Below are 22,616 nucleotides of genomic sequence, written 5' to 3'. Positions count from 1 at the left end.
CGTTCCTTCTTCTTCCTTCCTTCTCGCCAATCTCACGATGAGACCAAAAAAAGCTTGACTAACATCGAGCATAGGTAGTCACCGCTCCTTCTGAAACGAACACGAACAAGAGGCATACAAAGTTGTATTCCGCGACGCGGAAACTGGAGGGTATCTGACTAGGAGGACAGAGCGATGCTGGGTGCGCTTGGTTAAAAGCATACGCGCATAGGCTGGAAACGATACAATTGGCGACGAGCCAGGCTGCTGCCACATCCTATCTGATAGAGTGTGGAAGGAGAGAATAGGGGCAGACAGGTTCCTGATATGACTGGGGATCGTTGGAGATCTGGAAGCATGCCCATTACTGAGACTTGCGAGCGAGATGAGTGGACCATTGGCATTCCGAGCGATAGTTACGACCTCCAAAAGACCCGTTCTTGCATTGATCAATTTGTACCCTGCTTGTGACTTTGACTAGTTTTCAACTCTGTCGTGTCCCCTTTCTGTGCCACAAGGTTAGCCAGCCGATGCAAGCCCAAGGCACTCGTTCATTTGGCCTACCTTGAAACTGAGTGTTGTCAAAACAAGACCGAAACACCACACCTCTCACTGTCAAACTATAACGAAGAAGGAGCACCAGGGTGAAGTCAGATATCTGCATCTCATTTTGACGCCTCCGCAGAGAACCGGCCAAGTCTATCTCAAGATAAAACCTTCCAGCTGTTCTTCGCCGAGATGGTGGGTAGTATGTACAGTCCAGAAGTTTTCCTACACACAGTAGGCGTCAAACGCGCCAGCCGACTCAAAGATTGGATCCTGCAAAAGAAAAGCGATCCTCTTCTTCGACTTTTTCTCTTCCGTCTCTCCGGGGCCGGTCGTTGAGTGGGTTCTCTTTCAAGCACACGCCGGCCCTTCCTCCAAAAATGACGCGTCTCCAAACTGAACAATCCCCGGTTGAGGGGTGGTATCATTTCCTGACTGAAGCGAAGTGCAAAAATTAGGAAATCACAAGTGTGTGTGTGTAAATGGCGTTTGGCCATGAAATTATTGCCTGTTGATAATAGAAGGCGTGAGAGTACGTGTGAAATGGGTAGCGAATGAGTTACTTCCGTTTCGGACGCTTATTGCTCTCGCTTGGTATTGGGTGTATGTTGTTATGTTGGAGCTGTGAAGGCAGGCAATGAACCATGCGAGCGAGTTGAGGTCGATGGTAAGAAGGTATGTTGACAAAAAGGAAAGGCGGTTGGCGTGTTGGTAATGGGTACTTGAGAAGAGTCAAAAAGAGTTTGGGGTATAATAGAAAAGGGTGGGCAAAAGTATGTCCCAAGGTTTGATAAAGTAATGTAGGTAGGTATCGCCATTGTGTTTACTGCCCGAAGGAACTGTGGCTTTGATGCGCGTCTCGAAGAACTAAATATCTATTAGCATGAATGTGGAAAATCTGGCGACCATGCCTTGACTTACTGTGCAGCACATTCATCTGGCCGGCGCGATCTTCGCACGCAACCTGCAAGCCGGAGCCTTCGACCAAGTCAAGGCAAATGCTGTTAGGCAGCTCCTGAATTTCCATGTCGGGGATGTAGGGCACCCGGAAGTCCGAGAGATGGTATCTCTTGACACCGGCACCTGTAGGCTGCTTGTTCTTGGCGGCGTTGCCAGCGGCGACGGCGCTCAAGATCAAGAACCCTTGGGAGTCCAGGCACATGCTGCGACGCTTCCATAGCAAGTTGTCTGGAAATTGGACATTGACATCTCCCATGAAAGCTTCGATGGTAGGCTGCTGGAGGCGGGCCACCTCTGATGCGTCCTCCTCCTGAACTGTAGGAGAGATGGCAGTCGGGGTCATGGTCTTACCACGCCCAGCACTGCTCAGGGATGACGAGAGGCGACGCATGAATCGACCCGCGCGACCCTTCTTCTTGTCGCTAGCAGTGGATTTGCTATCGTCGCCAGAGCCGCTGCCCTCAGTAAACATGGACGGAGACATGGCACCGCTCAAGTCGTTCTCCTTGCTAATGGAAGATCGACGACTGCTGATCGATAGACGGCGGCTGTGACCACCAGAATTCGCGTGAGTAGAAGGGGGTCTTGAGGGAGACTTTGAGCCAGGAGACATGGGGAGAGGAGCGGTCAACGCCTCTGTGGAGGGAGAAGTGAGTGACTTGCGGCGGTCCTTGATGAAGTCCTTCATGATGCTGAGAGACGAGCGCCTCGGAGCTTCTTCGACATCCTCCTTTGGGTCAATGGACTGAGAGCGGCGCTTCTCCTTTGACAGTCTTCGCTCTTGGATAGTCTCCTTGGAGGGCTCCACTGTGGCCAGATTGGCTGGCGGGAGCGGGAGCTCAGCCTTCTGATGATCGACAACTAAAGGCGACACCTTAAGATCGAGTCGTTCGAACTCGGAGGGGTTTTTGGGCGGCTCCGGCGCCTTACCAGCCTGGCTGGGGTCGCGAATGATTCGCGCCGTAACGGAGATGGATTCTGGGCGGCCCCTGGGCGGATTGCTGCCAGGCATCTCAAACATTGAGAGCCTGTTTGCCATGGACCCCGATCTACCCCGGCCTGCAGTCTCCGGAGATGACTCTACAGACTCGGTCATAATAGGGGGGACAGGACTGGCGCCACGTGTCGAAGGCCTCGTCCTGTCGACAACCGAAGGGGAACGAGATGGCGGATCCCGGACGCTTCCCCTCTTAACGGCGAAGAATGCTGAGGATGGCCTCGGAGCCTTCAGACTACTTGTGTCCGCTTCGACAACACCGGGTGCATGGGCAGACAGCTTTTCCAGAGCCTTGATACGTTGGGAGATGCTAGATCCAATCTTGTTAGGCTGGTTTGGCTTCAAGTGATTGTTGCCCTGTTGCTGCGTAATCTTGTGCAGAAAGGCTGCGCCGGATGAGATTGATCTCTGGCTTTGGGCTTGAGCCACATCTGCAGCCGTGAGCCCCCGCACTGGGTTCGAAATGGTGCGAACAACTCCGCGCGACGTCGGCCTGCTAGCGTTCTGAATCGTCGGGCTGGGAAACACTGGGGTAATGGGCGATTTGGATACAGTTATATGCTGTGCTTGCTCAACTGTAGCAGAATGCAGCTCATCTAACAAGTCCTCATCGTCAGAGATGTTGTCGTTTGCGCGCTTCTCGAGTACTTCCAGATCGGTCCGGATCGGTTCAACGAGCGATCTTCGCTTGGACGCCTCCGCGGCTACCGGAGTCTCCTCAGCAACACTGTCGTTTTCCTCTTCAGCAGTGGGCAGTGGCTCTGTGGGTGCCTGTTCTTCAGGCGACACGATGGTGGGAACTTCGACAGCTGCAGCCGACCTGAGATCCTGGGTCGAGAACTTGGACCGAGGAACTCCAAGTCCAGGCGAGCGAGGAGATAGCGGCGATTTGGGTGATACTTCCGCCGGCAAAGAAACGGTGTCGCTGACATCCAGCGGAGTCGGCTTCGTCGATTCGACGGGAGCCTTTGGCTGAGTTGGGCTCGTGGAAAACTTGGAGATTGGTAAGCTAAAGGTGGGCGATTTGGGTTGTTGAGCCTCGACTGCTACCTTCTCAGTCTCAAGTTGTGGTTCTATGGGCTGGGCGAGTCCAGTGGTTTCCGCTTGCTCGACATCAAGTCCTTGTGGTATGACAGCGGGGGTTTCCTCCTTGTCCTCGATCGAGTTCTCGTCGGCAGGTAGAGCTTCCTTGGGTGCGGGAACATCGACTGGGTTGGTTTCGGGGGGGTCGGTGACTACGTCTTGAATCGTGGGGGTGGATTCAACCACCGGCTCGGTATCGTCCTGTTTCTCACTGGTATCGGCCTTGGGCTCGTTCGATTCAGGGGCCGTAGCCTCTTCAATAACATGAGCTTGCTCAACCTCCGCCTCCCGCTCGACTTGCTCGTGTGCCTCAACCATATCCATATCAGCATCAAGATTCTCTTCCTCGAGCTCCTTTACTGTCTCTTCGGTGGATTCGGAAAGTGATGACGCCTTCGTCGACTGGTCGGGTTCGGAAGATGCTATGATTGGCGATGCAGGATGAGAGTCACTCTGAGTGAACTCAGAGGCCACGTCGGTGTGGACAGACACTGACGATGTGTCAACGACAATGCCTGAATCTGCCTTGGAGACCGAAAGTCGTCTCTTACGTTCGTCGTCGTCATCTGCTTCGGCAGCTAGGGTCTCCTCGGTTATCTCCTCAATGTGTTCGACAGGCTGAGCCTTTTCCGAGGCGACCTCCTCAGCAGGGGCATCGATAACAGGGGCGAAGGCGGATTGTTGGTTCATTTTCTTCTTCTTCTCCCTCAGTTGCATGGCCTTCATTAGACGCGCCTTTTCAGGCGTCATGACCTGTTTGGCGGAAAGGGTGGTGAAGGACGGCATCGCGGATTTAATTGAAGCGCCCGAGCTCGTTGTGGGTCGTCCTGAGCTCGTGTGTGGCCTAACGGGTTCATCAACCTGGGAAATGGGATCCCCGTCGGGTAGGGGTATTGAAGTGGCGGCCAAGGAGATTTCGGTTGTTTCGTCGGGGTGGGCTGGTTCGGCAGGATCCAGAGTATTTTCCTTGGACTTTCCCTTTTTGGAACCCTTGGAAAATAGCTTGAAGCCAGAGGGCATCTGCGAAATTGGTCGGAAAGCAGCCCCCACAGCAGCAGTTCCGGTGCGAGCACGGCCGGCAACGTCGAGAGATGGTCGTGGGGCAAGTTTGACTCTGGGTTTGCCGTAGGTATAAGATGACGAAGAATAAAGCTCGGGTCGCAGGGACTGCGATGACATGCGACGTCCTTCGTCTACTGATTTCGAAGGTGAAGGTGGTCTGGCGCCAACAAATTCGGGCGGCTCCAATGATGTAGAAAACTTGCTCTCTTCTGGCGAATTGGCAAGGTCGGCGTTCAACGTCACGGGCGGACCGTCAATGGGCGATTTCGGGGTTTCTGTCAAATCCTCTGTCGCGTCTTCAACCAGATTATCACCGGTGGACTTCCGCTTGCTTGCTCTCTGTTCTTCTTCTTCCTCTTCCGCAATCTCCATCAACCGTCTCCGTCTCAAAGAGCTGGTCGAGGACGAGGTTGATCCAGATGCAGCGTGCAAGGAGCAGGCGGCAGACAGCTTGGTGTCCTTGAGCTCCTTCGCGGAAGCTATCGAGAAATCGGTATTGTACGGCGCAAACCGCTCGCATACGGCATTGAAGTGGACAGTGACTCGCGCTACGATTGACAGACAGAAGGCCCAGTCAGCTTCATCTCCCTCTGGAATGGGGGAAAGACCACAATAGTGCGCCACAGCCTAGAGACAAACCCACCTTGGACAAGTCGAGAACAATCTTCGGGAAGATATTTGATGATTACGTTCCGGCGTCGGTACCTCAGAAAGCCAAATAAGGGCGAGTGGTCTTCGTTGTCATTTTCGAATTGAGCGATGTTGTTCCGGATCTCTACAATGCCACCATTCCCGCGACCCAATAGTTCAACGTCATCGCGACTGGCATACTTGAGGAGAAACCTATATTACGCAATGGTTCATGACGTCGGTCAGCCTACGTGAATCTAGCAGCGCCTCAAAGGCCAGCAAAGAGACAAGGGAAATTTGCATATTGAGATATAAGGGAAGCGGTGTACAGCCGGCGAGCTACTTCGAGCTGGCAAGCGGTGACGGGCACGGAGAAGAAGATGTTTCGGTCTTTCGCAGTGGGGATAAAAGGGAGGGATTCATACCATCCTCCTGGTTCAGCGACGGCAGCCTCATGGGCCTCCTTGACCTTGGGGTCGTCCAGGCCATTGAGCGACATCCTCCCTGTCGACTTGGCGAGCTACGAGGGTTTGCGGTCTTCGTCGTCGTTGTCCACGTCAGTGCTGGTGGTCGGCGGGCGTGGAGAGCGAGCGCGCGGCGACTGCGACTACGACTGCTACTGCGACTGCGACGGGGAGCCGGGAGCTGTACGGAGCTGTACGGAACTGTACGGAGGTAGCTGCTGGCGAGGCTGGTATCCGGGGGGCCGCAGAGCGAAATCGGGTGGATTCAGACGGATAACCAAAAAGTGGTTCGGAAGGGGGGTTTTTCGTCGCTTAGTATGCGCAGGCCAGACCGATGGCGATTGCGATTTTCAGGGGTAAGGCTGAAGAGTGCAGCGGCGACAGCAGCAGCGGCAAAGGCGGCGACATGTAGAACAGGCCAAGGGGCATGGGCGAGCTGCACATGGGCACCAAGAAGTGTCGTGAAGAAAGAGGGGCAGCACAAAAGAGACACAGGCAGAAGAAAGTGTGTCCGGCCCTTTGTTGTGTAGGTAGACGAGGGTTGAGGAGGGAGATTTGAGTCGTCTATGGGAAATGCGACAGGAAAGAGAAAGTGGGAAAAGGTCGTGTTTGAGCCACGGACCTCGACGAGGGGAGCTTCTTGGTGGAGGCCGAGTGAGACGGAGGGGTGTCTTGGGCGTAGGGAGGTTCTGGATAGGTACGGATAATGATAGTCTGATCTGCCCAGGTCGCGTTTGCCGGCTCGGGGGGTGGGTGAAGTCGTATTGTTGCACCAGTTTGCTGCAGGTGAGGTGGTGGTCGACGCGTGGGATGAGAACGCAGTGCAGCAGACAGGGTTGACTACGCACCCAGTACCAAAGTAGGCGATGGAAGTAACGACTGAGAGACAGACAGGTAGGTACGAAAGGTCAAGGTACCTCTCGAAATGAGCGTGCAGCTACTGCTAAGGCAGCCAGATAAAATGAATGGAGAGAAGGTGTAATTACGGCTGGACCGTGGCAAGGGCAGTACGGATAGAGTACCGTGAAGAAAGGCGTAAATGAAGAATTGGATGGGACTAGTACGACTAAAGAGCTAAGGGTCTGAAGGGTCGAGGACAACAAGGGGTCCAAAAGAAAGTAAGGTAAGGTAGGGTGGGCACAGGAAGAGAGATAAGGATAAAGAAGAGAGAAGAAAAAAGTAGTTTAGGTGTAGAGATGTAACCAAGTCGCAAAGGTCGCAAGCTGAAGATACGCAGTATTGCGCTTGGAAGACACGCATAAGTTGACAGCAGAAAAAGTATTACGGAGCGGGAAGAAAAGGGGGGGCGGATAGGAGAGAAAGAGGCGACAGTCGGGAACTTCTTTTGCTTGTCATGGAAGTCTCGTCGAAATGGAAGGGAACCCCAACTTTGTGTCTCTGACTGGCAGGGGAGGGCCCATTGGGGTCTACTACGTACCGTCTACACAGTAAGGGAAGGTATCCGCAACGGGTCCATGCCTGCCTGAAAGACCGGGTTTGACAACGGAAGGCACCAAATCATAAATGGATTATTTTGGAAGGGACCAAACAGAAAGTGTCTCCTTCCTCGCCAACTCCAATTGGCTTAGTTAAGCATCAAAGGGATGACTTTTGACTTCTCCCCTCTGCTCATCGTCGCTGGACTTCATCTCGAACCCACCACTTCCAACCAACCACCATCTTTAAACCACCTATCCTCACCCGCCCCGGTCCTGCAGATACAGCTTAAAGCTAAAGCACCTCGCGCCGGCTGCTCTCGGGCCCCCCCTGGATCTTCTCCCTTTTGGGGTCTCGTCTGCGGGCTTAGGGCGAGAATGGAGTCGTCTTATGGTTTACGCAGCAGACGTCCTTAATAAGGGGGAAAAGAACGGGAATTCTTTAGAACAAGACCAAGGGAGACGGACGACCACCAACCAAGTTCCAACAACCATGATGACAATCCCCTCAGCCAATCCTCTGCTTCCAATCGTCTGCAACGCACCCTGGAATCGCTGGGACTGCCGCTTGAGTAGTACAACACAGACCACCATCCATCCCGGTGGAAAGGCACGGAGGCAGAGCACGGGGCATCTGCGTCCTGCAGCAAATCGGTCCCTTCCAAGCCTTCTAATTCGGACTGATCGCTGGTCCAAAGAAACTCTGTTGATGTTGGCCTCTCCAACAGATACCCTTCTCTGCATCTCATTAGCCACGAACTGATACCTACTAGGAATTAGAGCGGTGGAACTGAAAGGAAGGGGCTTCCAAGCTACGGTCACGATTTACCTAAGAATTCAACGAGAACCGTTTTGTCTTTCTTCTTCGCCGTTGAACGACCAAACAAAACACTCCATTCCAGTGCCCCCTAATCCTCCACCATCATGTTACGCCACCCTTTGCCGCTACTGGAAAACTTGCTAAGGGGGAACAAAGCGACGCCATCTTGTCATTCGCCGTCAGCCCACGTAAGTTCCTCTCGACACTATTTTGGACACGACAACCGTGCCGAGAAAGGTCAGAAAGAGTCAGGTCAAGACACCGGTCAAGGCACGAAGTGACAAGACACAAAAAGAGAGAGAGAAAGAAAGAAAGACACCAGCTAGGCGGGCGGGCAGAACGTGGCAGGTCCGGGGGAGCAAGGGCAATGAAACGTCCAATGCTGCCGCCGGAGTCCCGGAACCTGAGTAGGCTGCACTTGCACGCCACGCTGACTGGACATTGGCTACGGGATCGACTCTCGACGAATCGGAGAACTCAATATACACAGGATATTGAAACTGCTTCAACATGTCTGCGTCGCAAGTTGGACGACATGCGACGAATAGGTTCCGGGGGATGCTGTTGTTTTGAACCATCCATTCACTCAAGTCAAACAAGTGGTTAGTGTCATATTTTGGGGCTCGACATACGCAACGTTCACATTCCTCCAACCTCAACGGCCAAAGGAACAATAATGACGAACGACCACTTACACCCGCCACGACTCAGGTTCAAGAATAGCACCATGGGGGGGATGAGCAGAGTTCGTCCCGTCGGAATGATCTCCGTATCCCACCACCACATGATCGACCCTAGCTTTCTGACTTTAGCAAAACTCTGAGCCAAATTCCCACGGCTTGACGTGAACACTGAATGATGCCACCCTGGCTGATTCCCGACTCCATGGACTGCCAAGTGGAGGTGGCAGAAAGGCTCTCCGAGTCTTGCTCCAACGACATCTGGTTCAACCACTCTAACGTGCGCGGATTACTGACCATCAACAATGGCCATCGCCAGTGCCAGCAAGATCATTCTTCCGAAAGCCACAATGTTTGACGTTTCTCAGCACACGCATGGCGCAATGGGATAAGCAGTCAACCAATCTCAGTGTACACCGTAACTCCACCGGCGGTTCGGCCATGCGCTATGACCGTCGTCGAATCCACAACGGCCTGCTTGCCAAAGAAGCCCAGGTGCGGAAATGAGAGTCAAATCAAAAAAGTTCGCCGAATCACCACCATAGAGAGCCGTCCCCCCCAAGCTTGAGAATAATCTCTCACCCCAATTTCTCGCTGCCGTTTCCTCCCACTACCCAGAGACTGGTCCCGTACCAGCCGTTCGAACGCGTGGGTCTCTCACCAAACGTCTCTTCTCGGACTCGTTTCCCACCTCTACTAAGTTCGCTATGCATCTTTCTAGAAGTTCCGTTGTTCAGCGAAAAAGAGGGGCAACGGTAGGGGTCCTCCTCTGCAAGTGCATGTTATCCGTCCTCAGTAGCATTTGTCATTGTTTCGGACGATGCAGCTCATATTAACCTCCGATCTCTCTCGTCCCATCACATCGCAAATCTGGCCAATGTACTCCGTATTGCGGACCTCAACACTCAGAGTCCCAGCTCCAGCGGCAGCACCGGGAAACTTTGCTACTGTTCTACATAGTGTAAGGGCCAGACCTCTCAAACCTCAAATAAAGTGCCTGTAGCTCCTAGCGTGCAGTAGAAGGTAAGGTACGAAGTACATAATGCAAGCGTGCAACATGCAGCGTGCATATTCCCCCGCCCTCTCATCCAAGTCCGGTGATGCATAAACCCCCGATTTCATCACTTGAAAGCAGCGCGGTCAAAGCGGAGCGAGTCCTCGAGTTTCCCGGCATGCCGTCTTGGTTCATTGCAAGTTGGATGAACCTCGTCACATGAACGAGATTTCATTCATGTGTCCGTAGGCGAACCCCTCAGTATCTCGTAAATCGAGGCGTTCATCTAAAATCTTCAACGGATCAACATGGGTACGGATAGCTGCGGAGACGTCATCCCAGCACCCAGAAGCTACAGATACCTTAGGTAACAGATACCTGCAGGCTCCACCGCTGCTGTAGAATTTAATCTCAGATCTTCTTCGAAAGAACGTTATCCGCATTATGGGGTGAGGAAACATTGAGGGAATCTCTCTCTCAGGAGAACGGAATCCAATATGGCCCAATAGCCCAACGGCCCAGCGGCACCCCGGCGCTAGCTGGCTCCGGTTCACAGCTCCGGGCATAAACGGTGCCTCGGCAGCGTTGAACTGCCCATACACTACGTAAGCAAGTGGAGGGAGTAGGGAGATTGCATGTCCCGTCCGGAGCACACCTCATGTTCTCCCCCGTGACATTTGACCTTGGACCGCGCAAAGGTTTGCCGCCGCCGCCGCCGCCGCCGCCGCCGCCGCCGATCAGCCCGTCGATGCATATTCGGATTTGGGGCCCGAGCTGAAGCTGATATACACCATTCGGACTGGAATTCCATCCTCCATACTGTAAATGGTCGCATCTGATGAGCATGCCGCCATCGAAACTCAACTACGGGTCTCTGAGAAACGTAGTCACGGTTTCAATAAGTGTATCGAGAATTAGGTTGTCTTTGCGTCTACGTACATGCCTATCGTGATGTGCTCTCAACAGCACACTTTTGTGAAAGGAAACGAAAAAAAGTCCATGAGGGCAAAAGGGGGAGGGATATAAACTCAGGTATACATCGAGGGGGAAGGCCCAGTGTTCGAATCACCGGATAATTAAACGCCGTTTTTTCCATGCTATCGTAAGGTATAGTTTGTGCCACATTAAACAAGGAATTGAGATGGGTATTGTTCTTTTCTTGCTCTTGTCCTTTTCTTTCTTTCTTTCTTTCTTTTCAATGAAGGCCGGCACCGACGGCGCCCGGCGGCGGGGCATCCAGGTCGACGCCCTCGACGACGGTCCTCTGCTGCGCGCTGTTGCGGACGAGGTTGCCAAAGTACTTTAGCGCGACCTCGCTCTCCTGGCGGACCTTGAGCGTCTCCTCGCGGCGCTTGCCGAGGTCCTTGACGGACTGCTCGAGGCCGACGCGGAGGTTGTCGGCAGGGAAGCGGAGAACCTTGCGGACTGAGCCCGTGATGCGCGTCGAGTTGGTGTGCACGTAGTCGACTGCCTCCAGTTGAGCCGCAATCTTGGTGGAAAGCCGATGGGGCAGAGAGTTGGGGATCTGGTTGAGGATGTAGGCGGCGGCTGCGAATGCTGAAAGGGGGTTTGACGTTAGCTTCATCTGCTACTAGCAAAGAACGAGATTCGAAAAACTTACAAGCTGCAACGATGGCGGGGACAACGAGGCGACGCAAGTTGTCGTTGCCCATAATCTTCGCTGCGCTCAACGCATGGTCCAACCAGCCGCTGGAACCCATCATGCGAGGAACGAGAGCTCCCGCAACGGTGAGAGCCATTCCCGTGCCTGCCACCTTCTCCTGCTTCTGGACGATGGTGTGCCAGTCGACAAAATCCCAGAGTTCAGTGGGGACGTCGACATTACGTGCCATGGAGTCGCGCTTTCTCTTGAACATGACGTCGGGCCGGAACACCAGGCTCTGGTAGTCGTCGCCAAGATGCATGATGCCGAGCTGCTTAATGGCGTTCACGCCACCGACCGTCTTGGTCTTTGCGTGTTCCTCGCAGGCAACAACTGACTCATGGATGTAGGACATCATGGCTTCCTTCAATTCCTCTGCGTACTCGAAAGCATTGAAGATGCCCCGGTAAGGAACGCCGTGGTTGTTGTCCCCAGCATGATCGATAGCCGTGCTGAGAGTGGTCCGCGTGTAGTCGTAGACCTCCTTGCATGTCCCTTCGGTGATCTTGTCAATCTCATCGCCAACCTGCGCCGTGGCCTTTCTGCTGGATTCGAGCTGGGGCTCAATCTCCTTGAGCTCCTTGACGACACGATCAAGTTCGGAGTTTGCAACCTCTGAGTTGACGTTGGCAAGAACGTGAACGTCGTTCAAAATATTGAGGAGGTAAGTCTTTGCCGGTGCCAGCTTGGATCTGGCGCGCTTCTCGAGAACGAATCTCCGCAACGATTGCTCGAGGTTCTCAAAGTCTCGGATCTTCTCAACGTCCTTGCCTTTGCCCTTAGGATCGTCACCAGGGTCGTCACCACCGCCTCCGCCGCTGCCCCCACCAGACGGCCCGCCTGGTGGCGCAGGAGCTGTAGGAACGGCATTACTCGAGACGAAGTGAACCAGCTCATTTGATTCCTTGTGCGTTCTCGGGCTCAGCCCGTGGACCTGGTCGAGGATCATCTTCTGACACCTATTCTTGTCTCTGATATTGTCATAACCGTTCACCACAATGAACAAGTAAGCCTTCTCAGCAGCTGCTGCCCAGATGAACTCCTTGGCCGTCATAGTGAAATGGTTGGCAGCTGATACCACGAAGACAACGACATCGATCTCCTCCTGTCGGGCGAAGACGGCCGTCGTTTTGGTTGTATCAGAGTTGAGACCCGGGGCATCGATCAAAGCGATATCAACCACACCATTGTTGAGCAGAGACTCGTCAATGGTTCGTACATCCTTGACGTAGACCTTGCATTGGGTGTATTTCTCGTTGTCCACTACGAGCTCCTCGAGCTGCGCCAGCTTGTAAACGTCGTATGTGGTCTCGTTATGGCGGTCATAGTCGGCGTCCTTGTGAACGGCATGCACCTCCTCGAGGCCTCCATTCTCCCTTGCATCCAGAACCTCGCAAAAGATTGCCGTGCAGGGTTGTTGATCCTCGGGAAGGACCTTTCTTCGAAGCAGAGCATTGCAGAAGGTCGATTTGCCGGCATTCAGATCACCAGTGATCAAGACTTTGCTGGAAGTATCTTCGATCCGTTCACGGAGGTTGAGCAGGTGTCGAACGCTGGAACTGATCTTGCCATCCAAAAGGGAGGCGATGGACCCCTTCTCCAAAGAGTGGACAAGCTCTGCCTGGTGAAGCGAGCCCAGCTTGAGATCCAGTTTGAGGACCGAGAAGTCCTGGGCAATTTGAGGTGTGACGAGTCGTGGCTCTTCTGGCGCCCGTCTTTCCTGTGCACGGCTCGACTCGGCACTCTCGCGCGCTTCTAGCGATGTGAAGGATCGTCGTAAGGATGGGGGAGCGGTCGGAGAAGACGGAACGGACGAGGCGGATGTTGACGCGGGGGCTTCGCCGATGGTCGAATATGAGTGTGAAGGGGCAGGGCGGGCTCCCTCGGCTCGCTGGACAGATGGATAGTGGGCTGGCCAGGACACGTTCATCTCTTGCAACTCCTTGAGGAGCTCAATGACCTTGTTGATGGAGCGACCCAGCGTCACCCTGTGGGCATTGTACCACAGCTGGTGGATAGCGCCGGCCTGACTGCGCCGGTCAGCTTCGGAGAGCTGGCCATTGACAGGAGTCGGAATATGTCGGTCGCCGGAGGAAGTCATGGCGTCGCCGTCCGCGATACTGCCGCCGTAGCCAGAATCGTTTTCGAGTAGTGACTGGAGATGCGCTGCATGTGCAGAGGTGGAGCCGGATCCAACGGTCATGAATTGCGGTGGCCTGCTCGATGACGGCACTGGTTGGTAAGGCGCGTCGTTGTCGTCCTTGTCAATCTCCTGGTCCATGGGGGCCTTGCCCTTCTTTGAAAAATAATCTTGGCTCATTTTCGGTCGGTCGAGGGTTGAAGCAGCATGGTCGAGAAACAATCAGGTGGGTTAGAGGACGGGAAGAAAGGGGATTTGTTTGGGAGGCGACGAGGTTTTAGCGTAGCAAGTCGAGAATGTTTTTTAGGGAAGCTCGTCATGTACTCCGTACATGAATGGAACTCCCAGCGCATGATTTTGGGCGGAGCGGCAAATTTCCCACCACCCTTTGTCGCGGCGCTTCGCCCATTGGCTCAAAACTTCGAGTCGGAAAATGCCGCCGCCATCCGAGGCCGGGCTGCCACGCTTCCATTCCTTATCTAATCATTTCCCCCCAGGTGGGAAGTTGGAACCTGGTCGGACCTTTCAGCGGGTCAGCGCAACCGATCTGAGCAGCACTCACCACTCACCTGTGGTTTCCTTGGAAGTTACCTGACGCTGTGCCAAGCTGTTGTACGTACCCTTGCCTGTTACGCGAGTGCCAGGCAACCCGAATATCAATCAACCTCCACTATCAACTCCTCTCCACGATAGCTACACAATCGCTACCATCGATCTCTTGAGTGCCTTCCTGTTGCCATTCCGATACACGACGCTTCATCCGCTCGGAAACGATTGTTCCCAGCCGCCACGATGAATGTATGCTGCGCGCACCTTTCCCCGCCGCGACTCGACCGACCACTAACCCTGTGGCCTAGATTCTGGAATGGGCGTTCGGCAAGCGAATGACGCCAGCGGAGCGTCTGCGCAAGAATCAGCGCATGCTTGATAAGGCGATTCGAGAATTGGATCAGGTCCGAACCAAGTTGGAGAAGCAGGAGAAGCAGTTGATTACCCAGATCAAGCAAAGTGCTCAGAAGGGACAGATGGGCGCCTGCAAGATCCAGGCCAAGGATTTGGTCCGGACAAGAAGGCAAGGAGTCACAAAGCCGATGGGTGTACGGCGCACAAACCGGCTAACTGTCATTGCAGGTACATTGAGAAGTTCTACGGCATGCGCAGTCAACTGCAAAAGATCTCTCTCCGGCTTCAGGTATTACACAACCGGTCACTGGGGCTCGTAAACTTTAGCTGACACTTCATCTTACAGACATACCGCACCAACGAACAAATGATGACGGCCATGAAGGGCGCAACCCAAGCTCTTGGCACCATGAACCGATCGATGAACCTCCCCGCTCTTCAGCGCATCGCAATGGAGTTTGAGCGCGAGAACGACATTATGGACCAGAGACAAGAGATGATGGACGACGTTATGGATGATGCTATGGATGTTGGTGCCGAGGAGGAAGGCGAGGAAGTTGTCGAGCAAGTCCTGGAAGAGATTGGAGTTGACTTGACATCAGCGGTAAGTACCCCCATCCAGACATTGGCGGTTCAACAGCTAACGATAGACTGTGCAGCTGGGCGAAACGCCGTCCGGGATGCAAACTGCGGCCGTCCCCGAAGGCAGAATTGCCCAAGCAGTTGGAGGTGGTGGAGGTGGAGGTGCGGATCCCGGCGACGACGACCTTCAGGCCCGCCTGGACAGTCTTCGGCGGTAATGACAACAATGGAGGGGCTGGTGGAGTGATGACGATATTTTGCGGACGACAGCGATGTATAAGGGAGGTAACGGAGCAGCCAGTTTGTTTTGTCACATGTGGAACGGCGTTCCAGGATAAGGGAAGGCGAACTTTTTCTCGGGCAAGGCTCTAAATATGCAATACGTCTACTTCACAATACGTCTACTTCAATGGGGGTCGCCGTGAACGAGCCGTGAAATGCTGTTTGGGAGGTGGCATCGGAACATTGCGTTATTCGTCTGTACCCAGTGCCGGCCCCTCCTGTGTGCTGAACATGGTCATCCCTCATGCTTGGGTGTCGCTTCCACGGTTCATCTGATGCACATAGGTTTATCCCGAGTATCTACTTGGCATGCAAGACAAATGAGAGTCGGTTGTCGTGGTGAAGGTGAGGATCCAGGCAAATCGTTGCATTAAAGCAACCACACGAATCTACCACTCGCAGAATGCCATGTCGGCGGCACTGATGACTCGAGTCAGCGATTCTGTTAGTGTAGTGCTGTGCAAGCACATGTGGGCCATCGGATATCTCCAAGGTAATCTACATTTTCCAGGCCAGCCCAACCCAGCGAAATGGGCCCCCAACGGACCCTGATTTCTCACAACAACAGGTTGTTTGTGAGCTTGTGCCTATGAGGTTCGATGGAGCAGGATATAGATGGGCGCTTGATCGATAGCTTAAGCGGGTACCCTTACACGCCCCGCTTGATCGGCAGGGTTCATATGCCAGTTGAGCTGTCACGCCAACACGTCGTGACCAGCAAAGGCACATCCGCCCTCGGTCCATAATGTCGAGGTGGACCACGCAATACTATCATATGCCGTCCTTGTCTGTGGTGTAAACAAGCTTGATCATGACTTTCTCTTGCCATAGCAACTTGCGCTTGGGGCAGCCAACATATTCTAGATTGGGTCGGGTTACGGAGTGGCTTAGCCGCACATATTGGCTTTCGGCCGAGGGTCGTCTTACACTCCAGCCAGCGTGCCATGTTCTGTTCAATACTATTCATCGTATCTCTGGCATGGCATATGCGCATTGAGAAACGCAATGGCAGTGTGTTTCTCATGTGTGGCATGAGTGAGAGCCTAGATTGAGCCTGTTCGTTTATGCGTCACATGGGACGCCCAGCCATGCGAACCTAGATACATGATTATTGTTTCTACATCTGATAGACCGAAAGACGTTTGAAAAATGATGCGGTCGATGCTTACCTAGCAGGATGACGAGAACGCAAAGTGATTCGGTACTTTGGCGCTGGTGATCGGCGAGAGAAACGCCGATTTTGACCTAGCATTCCCATTGGGTGGGCGTTGGAGTGAGGTCAGTAGTCCACTTTGAGATCGAGACCACACTCGTCACTTTGGACAGAGATAGATGGAATAGGTAGGTAGTTGGAATCAGTGAGAAGAGTGTATTTCGCAGGGCGTATGAGGCTAACTTAGTGCTCATATTGCTCTATTTCATCCCCTCTCTGTCCCTGCAGATACTCCGAAGCATATGCCCGTCGGTTTAGCCAAGGACTTACTGTCCAAATATCAGACACATCTCACAAGAACAGTCGAAACTCCCGGCGTGCCCTTTGTTTCTTGGCTTGGGGAGGGATCCAGATTCAGATCCAGTTTCCCGTCGGACGCTACACACACGGACACTCGCCTCGCTTCGTCTCGCCTCACCTCCCAACCTGACGCAGGTCATCACCGCCTCAAGTGAGACTTGACAACGCAGGTGGCAGTACACTACTGTGTACACTACGGCCCGAGTGGAGCTCGCCGCCCCCCAGTTGGTGTTGTTCATCACTGAGGTGCTGAGGTACACAACTTGCGTCGCCTGTGTGGTCACACAACTCTATACCTATTTCCCCCTCTTCAATGTTAAAGGCTGTGACTGTCAACTTACCTAACTGCGCATCTGCCTCACCCTCGGTGAATATTTGAGGTGTTGGACAGCATTAAGTTTCAGACTATCTTCAGCTGCTGCGATACCTATATAGGGATTTGGGTGGTTGAGAACAAGAGTGAGAAGCTCAGGCCAGGGAAGAAAGGCCCCATAACGGAGAGCGGAGAACAGGTATTAAGCGCCGCTAAGAATGGAAGGACGGGACCCTGTGAATCGTTCCCGCCGCTTTCGCTTTTCACCTTCCCCCCTTCCCGGTCCCTCCAAACCGTCCAACTCTGGCCTCTGCCCTCCCCGTGCCCCTCCCATCCCCTCCCCCTCCTAGGTAGGCTGCTGCGGAGACACTTACCAGCACCAAGCGGGCAGCATTTCGCATCGCCTTTCCACAACCTCAACTCTCTTTCTCTCTGCCGCCCACCATCATTACATTACCTTGTTCACGCAACACCAACAACCTGCCATCTCCTCCCCTCCTAGACGATATTGCAGCCTTTGCCATCACACCCGGCAATCTTCAAACTGCACCCTCGGCGTCTCTATCTCGCCATCAATACCAGCTTCAACCACGTCGTCCCGGCACTCCGAATCGCTGGGTACGTCACTCTGGTGAGTTACTGCTGCTTCTACCCTTCTGGTTTCCCCTCCACCATCATTCAGCCAGCCTACGTCACTTGTCACCCCAGGCCAACTGGACACACAAACATCATACATCCCGCTGTTGATATCTGCTTGTTCCCGTATCTTCATCAAACCCTTTTTTTGCGGGCTGCGCGCAGCACTTTTTGAGCATCTGGTTGCGCTACGAGTCTCGCAGAGCACATACCTACCTGCGCCATCTTGATATTAGACGTCAGTCACATAGCCACTAGCTGGCGCACTTGGTCGCCATACCGCCTGCCGCTCAGAGACCAGCGTCTCTTCCTCTCTTGGCTCCTTTCGTCTTACCTATGCATCAATCCTCCTCAGCTCGGACCCGACCCTCTGCCTAGCCCCCGGTCGGCCTCGGACCATTCTGCCCCTCCATGGGCCCGACGACCGTTCTCTCCAACCTCTTCACCTAATACTGACGATACCTTTATCAGACATCCATCTTCGCGACAATCCTTCTCCGAAATCCAAAACGCATCCAACGAAGACAGCTTCACTGCGACCCCATCGAACTCGATTGACCCTGCGTGTGGACCGGTCCCTCTGACGTCTTTTCGAGGTTCTTTAAACTGGCAGGAAGCAAGCGTCGCAGCCTCTCCAACCAGGGGAGTGGTCTGCTGACTAGAATGTTCGGCGGCGGCTCTAACTCGGCTGCGTCCAAGGCGGAGAGCGACCCAAAAGAGGACCGCAAGTCGCCTTCGCCCGAATCCGACAAGGGCGCCTCAGCCTCCCTTAAGTCAAACGACCAGGCCGCCAGCGGCGACAAACGGAGCGGAAACAGCAGTCCCCCGGGACGGCAGCAAGATGGCGCTGCGGATAAGAAGCGCCGTGCCAGCGGTGTTCAAAGTAAGGCCGCGGGCCTGCTGGCTCATGCCAAGAACACCCTGAACTTTTCCCAGGTCGGCCGATCCAACTCGGATGTGAGCTCGCAGACCCCTCTCCAGAAGCTGGGTAAGCAGGATCCTGCTCTCGCTGTGCCTCAGGGCCAGCACAACAACTCAGCCGGCGACTCAATTCCCGGCCCGCGTTCCACTTTCCGCGTCGGTGTCTGGGAAGATAGGAACAAAAAGTGCCGCCGTACCATGGAGGACACCCATGCCTTCCTCTATAACTTTTTGCATACCCCAGCCCCTGCCATCGATGGTAAAAAGAGCGACTCTGTATCCGACGAGAAGGACGCCTCCTCGCAAGAGATGGTTGAAACGGACAATGGATACTTTGCCATCTTTGATGGTCACGCTGGCACCTTTGCTGCCGACTGGTGTGGCAAAAAACTTCATATCATACTGGAGGAAATAATCCGAAAGAATCCCAATGGCCCCATTCCCGAACTCCTTGATCAAACGTTTACTTCTGTTGACGCACAGTTGGAGAAGCTCCCTCTTAAGAATAGTGGATGCACAGCTGCCGTCGCCGTGCTGCGTTGGGAGGAACGGGTCCCGAGTGACCGCTCGGCAACCGGTTCTCAGGCTATTGCGCCAGCTACTGCGGCAGCCACAAAGGCTGCTAAGCTGACTTCAGAAGAGACCGCAGACGACAAGGCGGCATCAAGTGGTCCCGAGGCTACCCATGCCAAACTGAAGAGTGCAGCAAGCCGCCAGCGCGTTCTCTACACGGCTAACGTTGGCGATGCCCGTATTATACTCTGCCGCGGCGGTAAAGCGCTTCGTCTTTCGTATGACCACAAGGGCAGCGACGAGAATGAAGGAAAACGGATAGCGAACGCTGGCGGTTTGATACTCAACAACCGCGTTAATGGTGTTTTGGCCGTAACGAGAGCTCTGGGCGACACCTATATGAAGGATCTTGTCACTGGGCACCCGTATACCACCGAGACCGTCATTCAGCCCGAGAGTGACGAGTTTATGATTATTGCTTGCGATGGAGTAAGTCCTGTGCTACCCAAGCAGTGAAACATGGCTAATTTGTGTTCTAGCTTTGGGATGTCTGTTCCGATCAAGAGGCTGTCGACCTTGTTCGCAACATTGAGGACCCGGTTGAGGCATCGAAGCTTCTCGTTGATCATGCGCTGAACCGCTTCAGCACGGACAACCTGTCCTGCATGATTGTTCGTCTCGACAAGGAAGCTTTGTTAGAGAGCCAGAACGACAAGGAGAACGCCATTGGAATTGAGCGCCCTCCGCCCAATCCAGCCAAGGTCAGCGAGTCTGAAAAGATCATCCGGGAGACGAAGCAAAAGATTGCTGAGGGAGGTGCCCCGGCCATTGGCGTCTCGGCGAGCAACAGTGGACGTGGGCATGACCCCGCGTCAATTGATAATGGTGACTTCAAGCCGACGACGCTAGATGGGACCCTTGAAGAGGAGCCTGGACCGATTGATGATGGCGAATCCCCGGAAGTTGCCCCTGACACGACTCCGGCTATTCTCCCGGCCGAGGTTGAACAGACTGATGCCGCAGCACCCAAGAAGAGTTCTTAGAATTGGTTGAAAGGAGCATACTGAATCATGGAGTATCGTTGCAGTGGGATTTTCGGCGTTGGCTTCGGTATCCGTCGAAGAGCAATCATGACCGAAGCATGAGGTGTTACGTTACGGCAGCTGATACACACTCCGGCATTCCAAGATGTTCGATGGAAGAATCCACTATTGGCAAGTTGGTGTTAGAGCGGGGGTGCAAATTGGCACAAGGCGATTGAGGCGGCCCATTGATGAAAAGGGGCACCTGTCGTAGGCTATATGTACACCTAGCTATCACATGGCTTTGACTCGCGATTCTCATTTTGTCTGCTGACTGTCTCTGAAACTTATGGACTTGTACATGTGTATCCAAGTGGACGGCCCGAACTCGTCAGATTACTCCTTAGGAGGGATCAATTCAACAAATACATCATTATTCGAGAGTATGTACGTGAGCCACTCCCATCCAGGGCACTCAAACAAAGTTGGAAATACAGTCAAGGACATACACAGGCATACAACTACAACACGCCGAGTGCGGTCAAGGAAGCTGGAGCTCTGAGCCAAAGTTTTGAGGCGGGACGTTCATTTATGTTGTAGACTCCCCCGTCCTGGTCCTGACTCCTGAGTCAAGTAGCTTCTCCGCGCATCAGCTTTTATCGAGCCTTGAGCTACCCCGCGTACAGATACGCTGTCCCCGCCGCCCACCTCAGAGCAATGGCCAATATGTGGACGGGGATGATAAGATAGAGGGACGGGATCCACGCTCTATTTAGGCACTTAGGGAAAGGCATTGTGAGTGGTACCTGCGTAGAGTTTCATTCTCCCGGAGTCTTTGGCCGAAAGAGGGGGTCCTTTTTTCGGTTTTCGTTGATTAGGGGTTCTTGGCAGCGAATCTCAATTGTATAGCATGGGCAGAAATTACGGGTTTACTACGGATAAGCAAGTGAAGAGGTACAAGGTGAGGAGGATTGAACGGCCACGTAGTGCGCGATCACGGGGGTTGGTGAACGGACGGAGATGACGGGCATGAACCACGGACTCGGTGGACAGGAAAGAGAGCTCGGATGTGTTGGACGAATGTGAGAGGCGAGTTGGGCAAAACGTGACCTGGGTTTGCTGCGCCTCGAGGGGGGGAAACGTGACCACGAGGACGCGGGTGTGCTTTGTCGCGAGTGGTGGCGGTAGGCTGGGGGAGTTTTGGAGTTTGGAGCTTGGAGTTTGGAGTTGGCGGCGGCCTAAGGTAGCTTGAAGGCAAGGTAGGCCGACGAGGAGAGTACGGGAGGTTGACGGTCCATGTCCTGCAGTGAGGCATGACGAACTGGTTTGTCCGTGATGGCGTGCCTACCCATTTGTACAGAATGTATGTAGGTATATGGTATTGACTCTTATGCGATTGGGTTGCAGGGATTTGCGGAGAAGAAGGGTCATCGAGTAGGAAGCTGAGCCGGGTGGTAAGGCGATGGTTTTGTCGTTACTTCGCTACCGGTTGGTCCGGGTGAGTCCTCGAATGGGGAAGGACATTGGACATTGGAATTCCATCACATTCATGGTACCCCAGGTTCGGGTAGGTTCCCCAGACTTTTTTGCTTCAAGTCTCGACCCTCGGCGTGGGACGAGGGGGTCACGGGATGCAACAAGTTGATTATTTTTCTCCTGCTTGCGTATGGATGGAATGGAAACGCGACACGCAACAGGAACCGCCGGCGTCCCCAGGTGACCTCACATTGGCATTGCAGTGCAGTGCGTAAGAAGTACACCGAAGGCACCGAGGGTCGAGGATCCACGTTTTGCTGTTTTTTCGCCTGCGTCTCTGGCGCGGTGTACCGTTGTTGCGCCCGCTTTGGTGGTCCTTTTGGGTATCCTTCTTGGAGGACCTGGAGAGGGGACACCAGGCAAAATCGGGAAGGCAGGAACTGTTGCTTAACTTCTACAGTATAGGATGTTCTGCTTTCTTTTTTTTCTCTTACCTAAAGTTTTTGGCTAGTTTGGGTTTATTATGTACTCGATTCAAACGGCCAGAGGTCGAAGTCGCGGTCGAGACAGCCCGTCTCGTGTTCGCTGTTCAATTGAGGGTAGATGAACGAATTGCCATGGGCGAATTAGAATCTCTATATTCTACTGCTAGATTTCCCACTTCTCATCCCTTCATCTCAATTCGATCTCGTGACATGCTAAAGATTCTTCTGATGATGGTCTCCGCGGACCGTAGTGTGTCCCTTCCATTGTTACACAATCTTTTTTTTCCTCTTTCCAACGCCATTTCCATCCCGTATTGCACTTGCACCCAAGGTAGCAATCGCGCCAATCATAGGTGGAACGCGAGACATACGCAACCCAGGGTACCTTGAGCCAATCCCCGTTGTCGATAAGGAAGAGAGGACGGGCTGTCCGTCCTTTCTTTCCTTCTTTGGAGATAATTTTGACCAAGACTTGCCTGGGTTGCCTAGCACGCCTGGTCGGCCTTGTCTGACTGA

General features: G+C 53.7%; 5 protein-coding genes across 5 annotated transcripts; 3 read left to right on the top strand and 2 right to left on the bottom strand.

Moving 5' to 3' along the window:
- Positions 1 to 1,348: 1,348 nt before the first annotated feature.
- Positions 1,349 to 5,756, bottom strand: CTAM01_10622 (uncharacterized protein; the record flags this gene model as incomplete). Its single annotated transcript, XM_060526637.1, has 4 exons — positions 1,349 to 1,392; positions 1,447 to 5,175; positions 5,271 to 5,470; positions 5,683 to 5,756. The coding sequence occupies 4 exons, from the start codon at positions 5,754 to 5,756 to the stop codon at positions 1,349 to 1,351; spliced, it is 4,047 nt and encodes a 1,348-aa protein (XP_060378732.1).
- A 4,203-nt stretch (positions 5,757 to 9,959) lies between these two features.
- On the top strand, positions 9,960 to 10,476 carry CTAM01_10621 (uncharacterized protein; the record flags this gene model as incomplete). Its single annotated transcript, XM_060526636.1, has 3 exons — positions 9,960 to 10,018; positions 10,161 to 10,256; positions 10,350 to 10,476. The coding sequence occupies 3 exons, from the start codon at positions 9,960 to 9,962 to the stop codon at positions 10,474 to 10,476; spliced, it is 282 nt and encodes a 93-aa protein (XP_060378731.1).
- A 370-nt stretch (positions 10,477 to 10,846) lies between these two features.
- Positions 10,847 to 13,634, bottom strand: CTAM01_10620 (transmembrane GTPase fzo1; the record flags this gene model as incomplete). The annotated part of the gene is made up of 2 exons (XM_060526635.1): positions 10,847 to 11,208; positions 11,273 to 13,634. 2 exons carry the CDS (start codon positions 13,632 to 13,634, stop codon positions 10,847 to 10,849), a joined length of 2,724 nt encoding a protein of 907 aa, XP_060378730.1.
- A 612-nt stretch (positions 13,635 to 14,246) lies between these two features.
- On the top strand, positions 14,247 to 15,157 carry CTAM01_10619 (uncharacterized protein; the record flags this gene model as incomplete). Its single annotated transcript, XM_060526634.1, has 4 exons — positions 14,247 to 14,252; positions 14,312 to 14,551; positions 14,704 to 14,961; positions 15,017 to 15,157. The coding sequence occupies 4 exons, from the start codon at positions 14,247 to 14,249 to the stop codon at positions 15,155 to 15,157; spliced, it is 645 nt and encodes a 214-aa protein (XP_060378729.1).
- A 3,189-nt stretch (positions 15,158 to 18,346) lies between these two features.
- CTAM01_10618 (protein phosphatase 2C) lies at positions 18,347 to 20,160 on the top strand (the record flags this gene model as incomplete). Its single annotated transcript, XM_060526633.1, has 2 exons — positions 18,347 to 19,606; positions 19,657 to 20,160. The coding sequence occupies 2 exons, from the start codon at positions 18,347 to 18,349 to the stop codon at positions 20,158 to 20,160; spliced, it is 1,764 nt and encodes a 587-aa protein (XP_060378728.1).
- Between the last annotated feature and the right edge of the window lie 2,456 nt (positions 20,161 to 22,616).

Source organism: Colletotrichum tamarilloi, assembly GCF_030869305.1.
Source record: "Colletotrichum tamarilloi strain Tom-12 chromosome Unknown Scaffold_50.1, whole genome shotgun sequence".
Lineage (NCBI taxonomy): Eukaryota > Fungi > Ascomycota > Sordariomycetes > Glomerellales > Glomerellaceae > Colletotrichum > Colletotrichum tamarilloi.
Note: the sequence above shows the minus strand (reverse complement) of the source record. Positions and strands in the feature narration are given on the sequence as shown.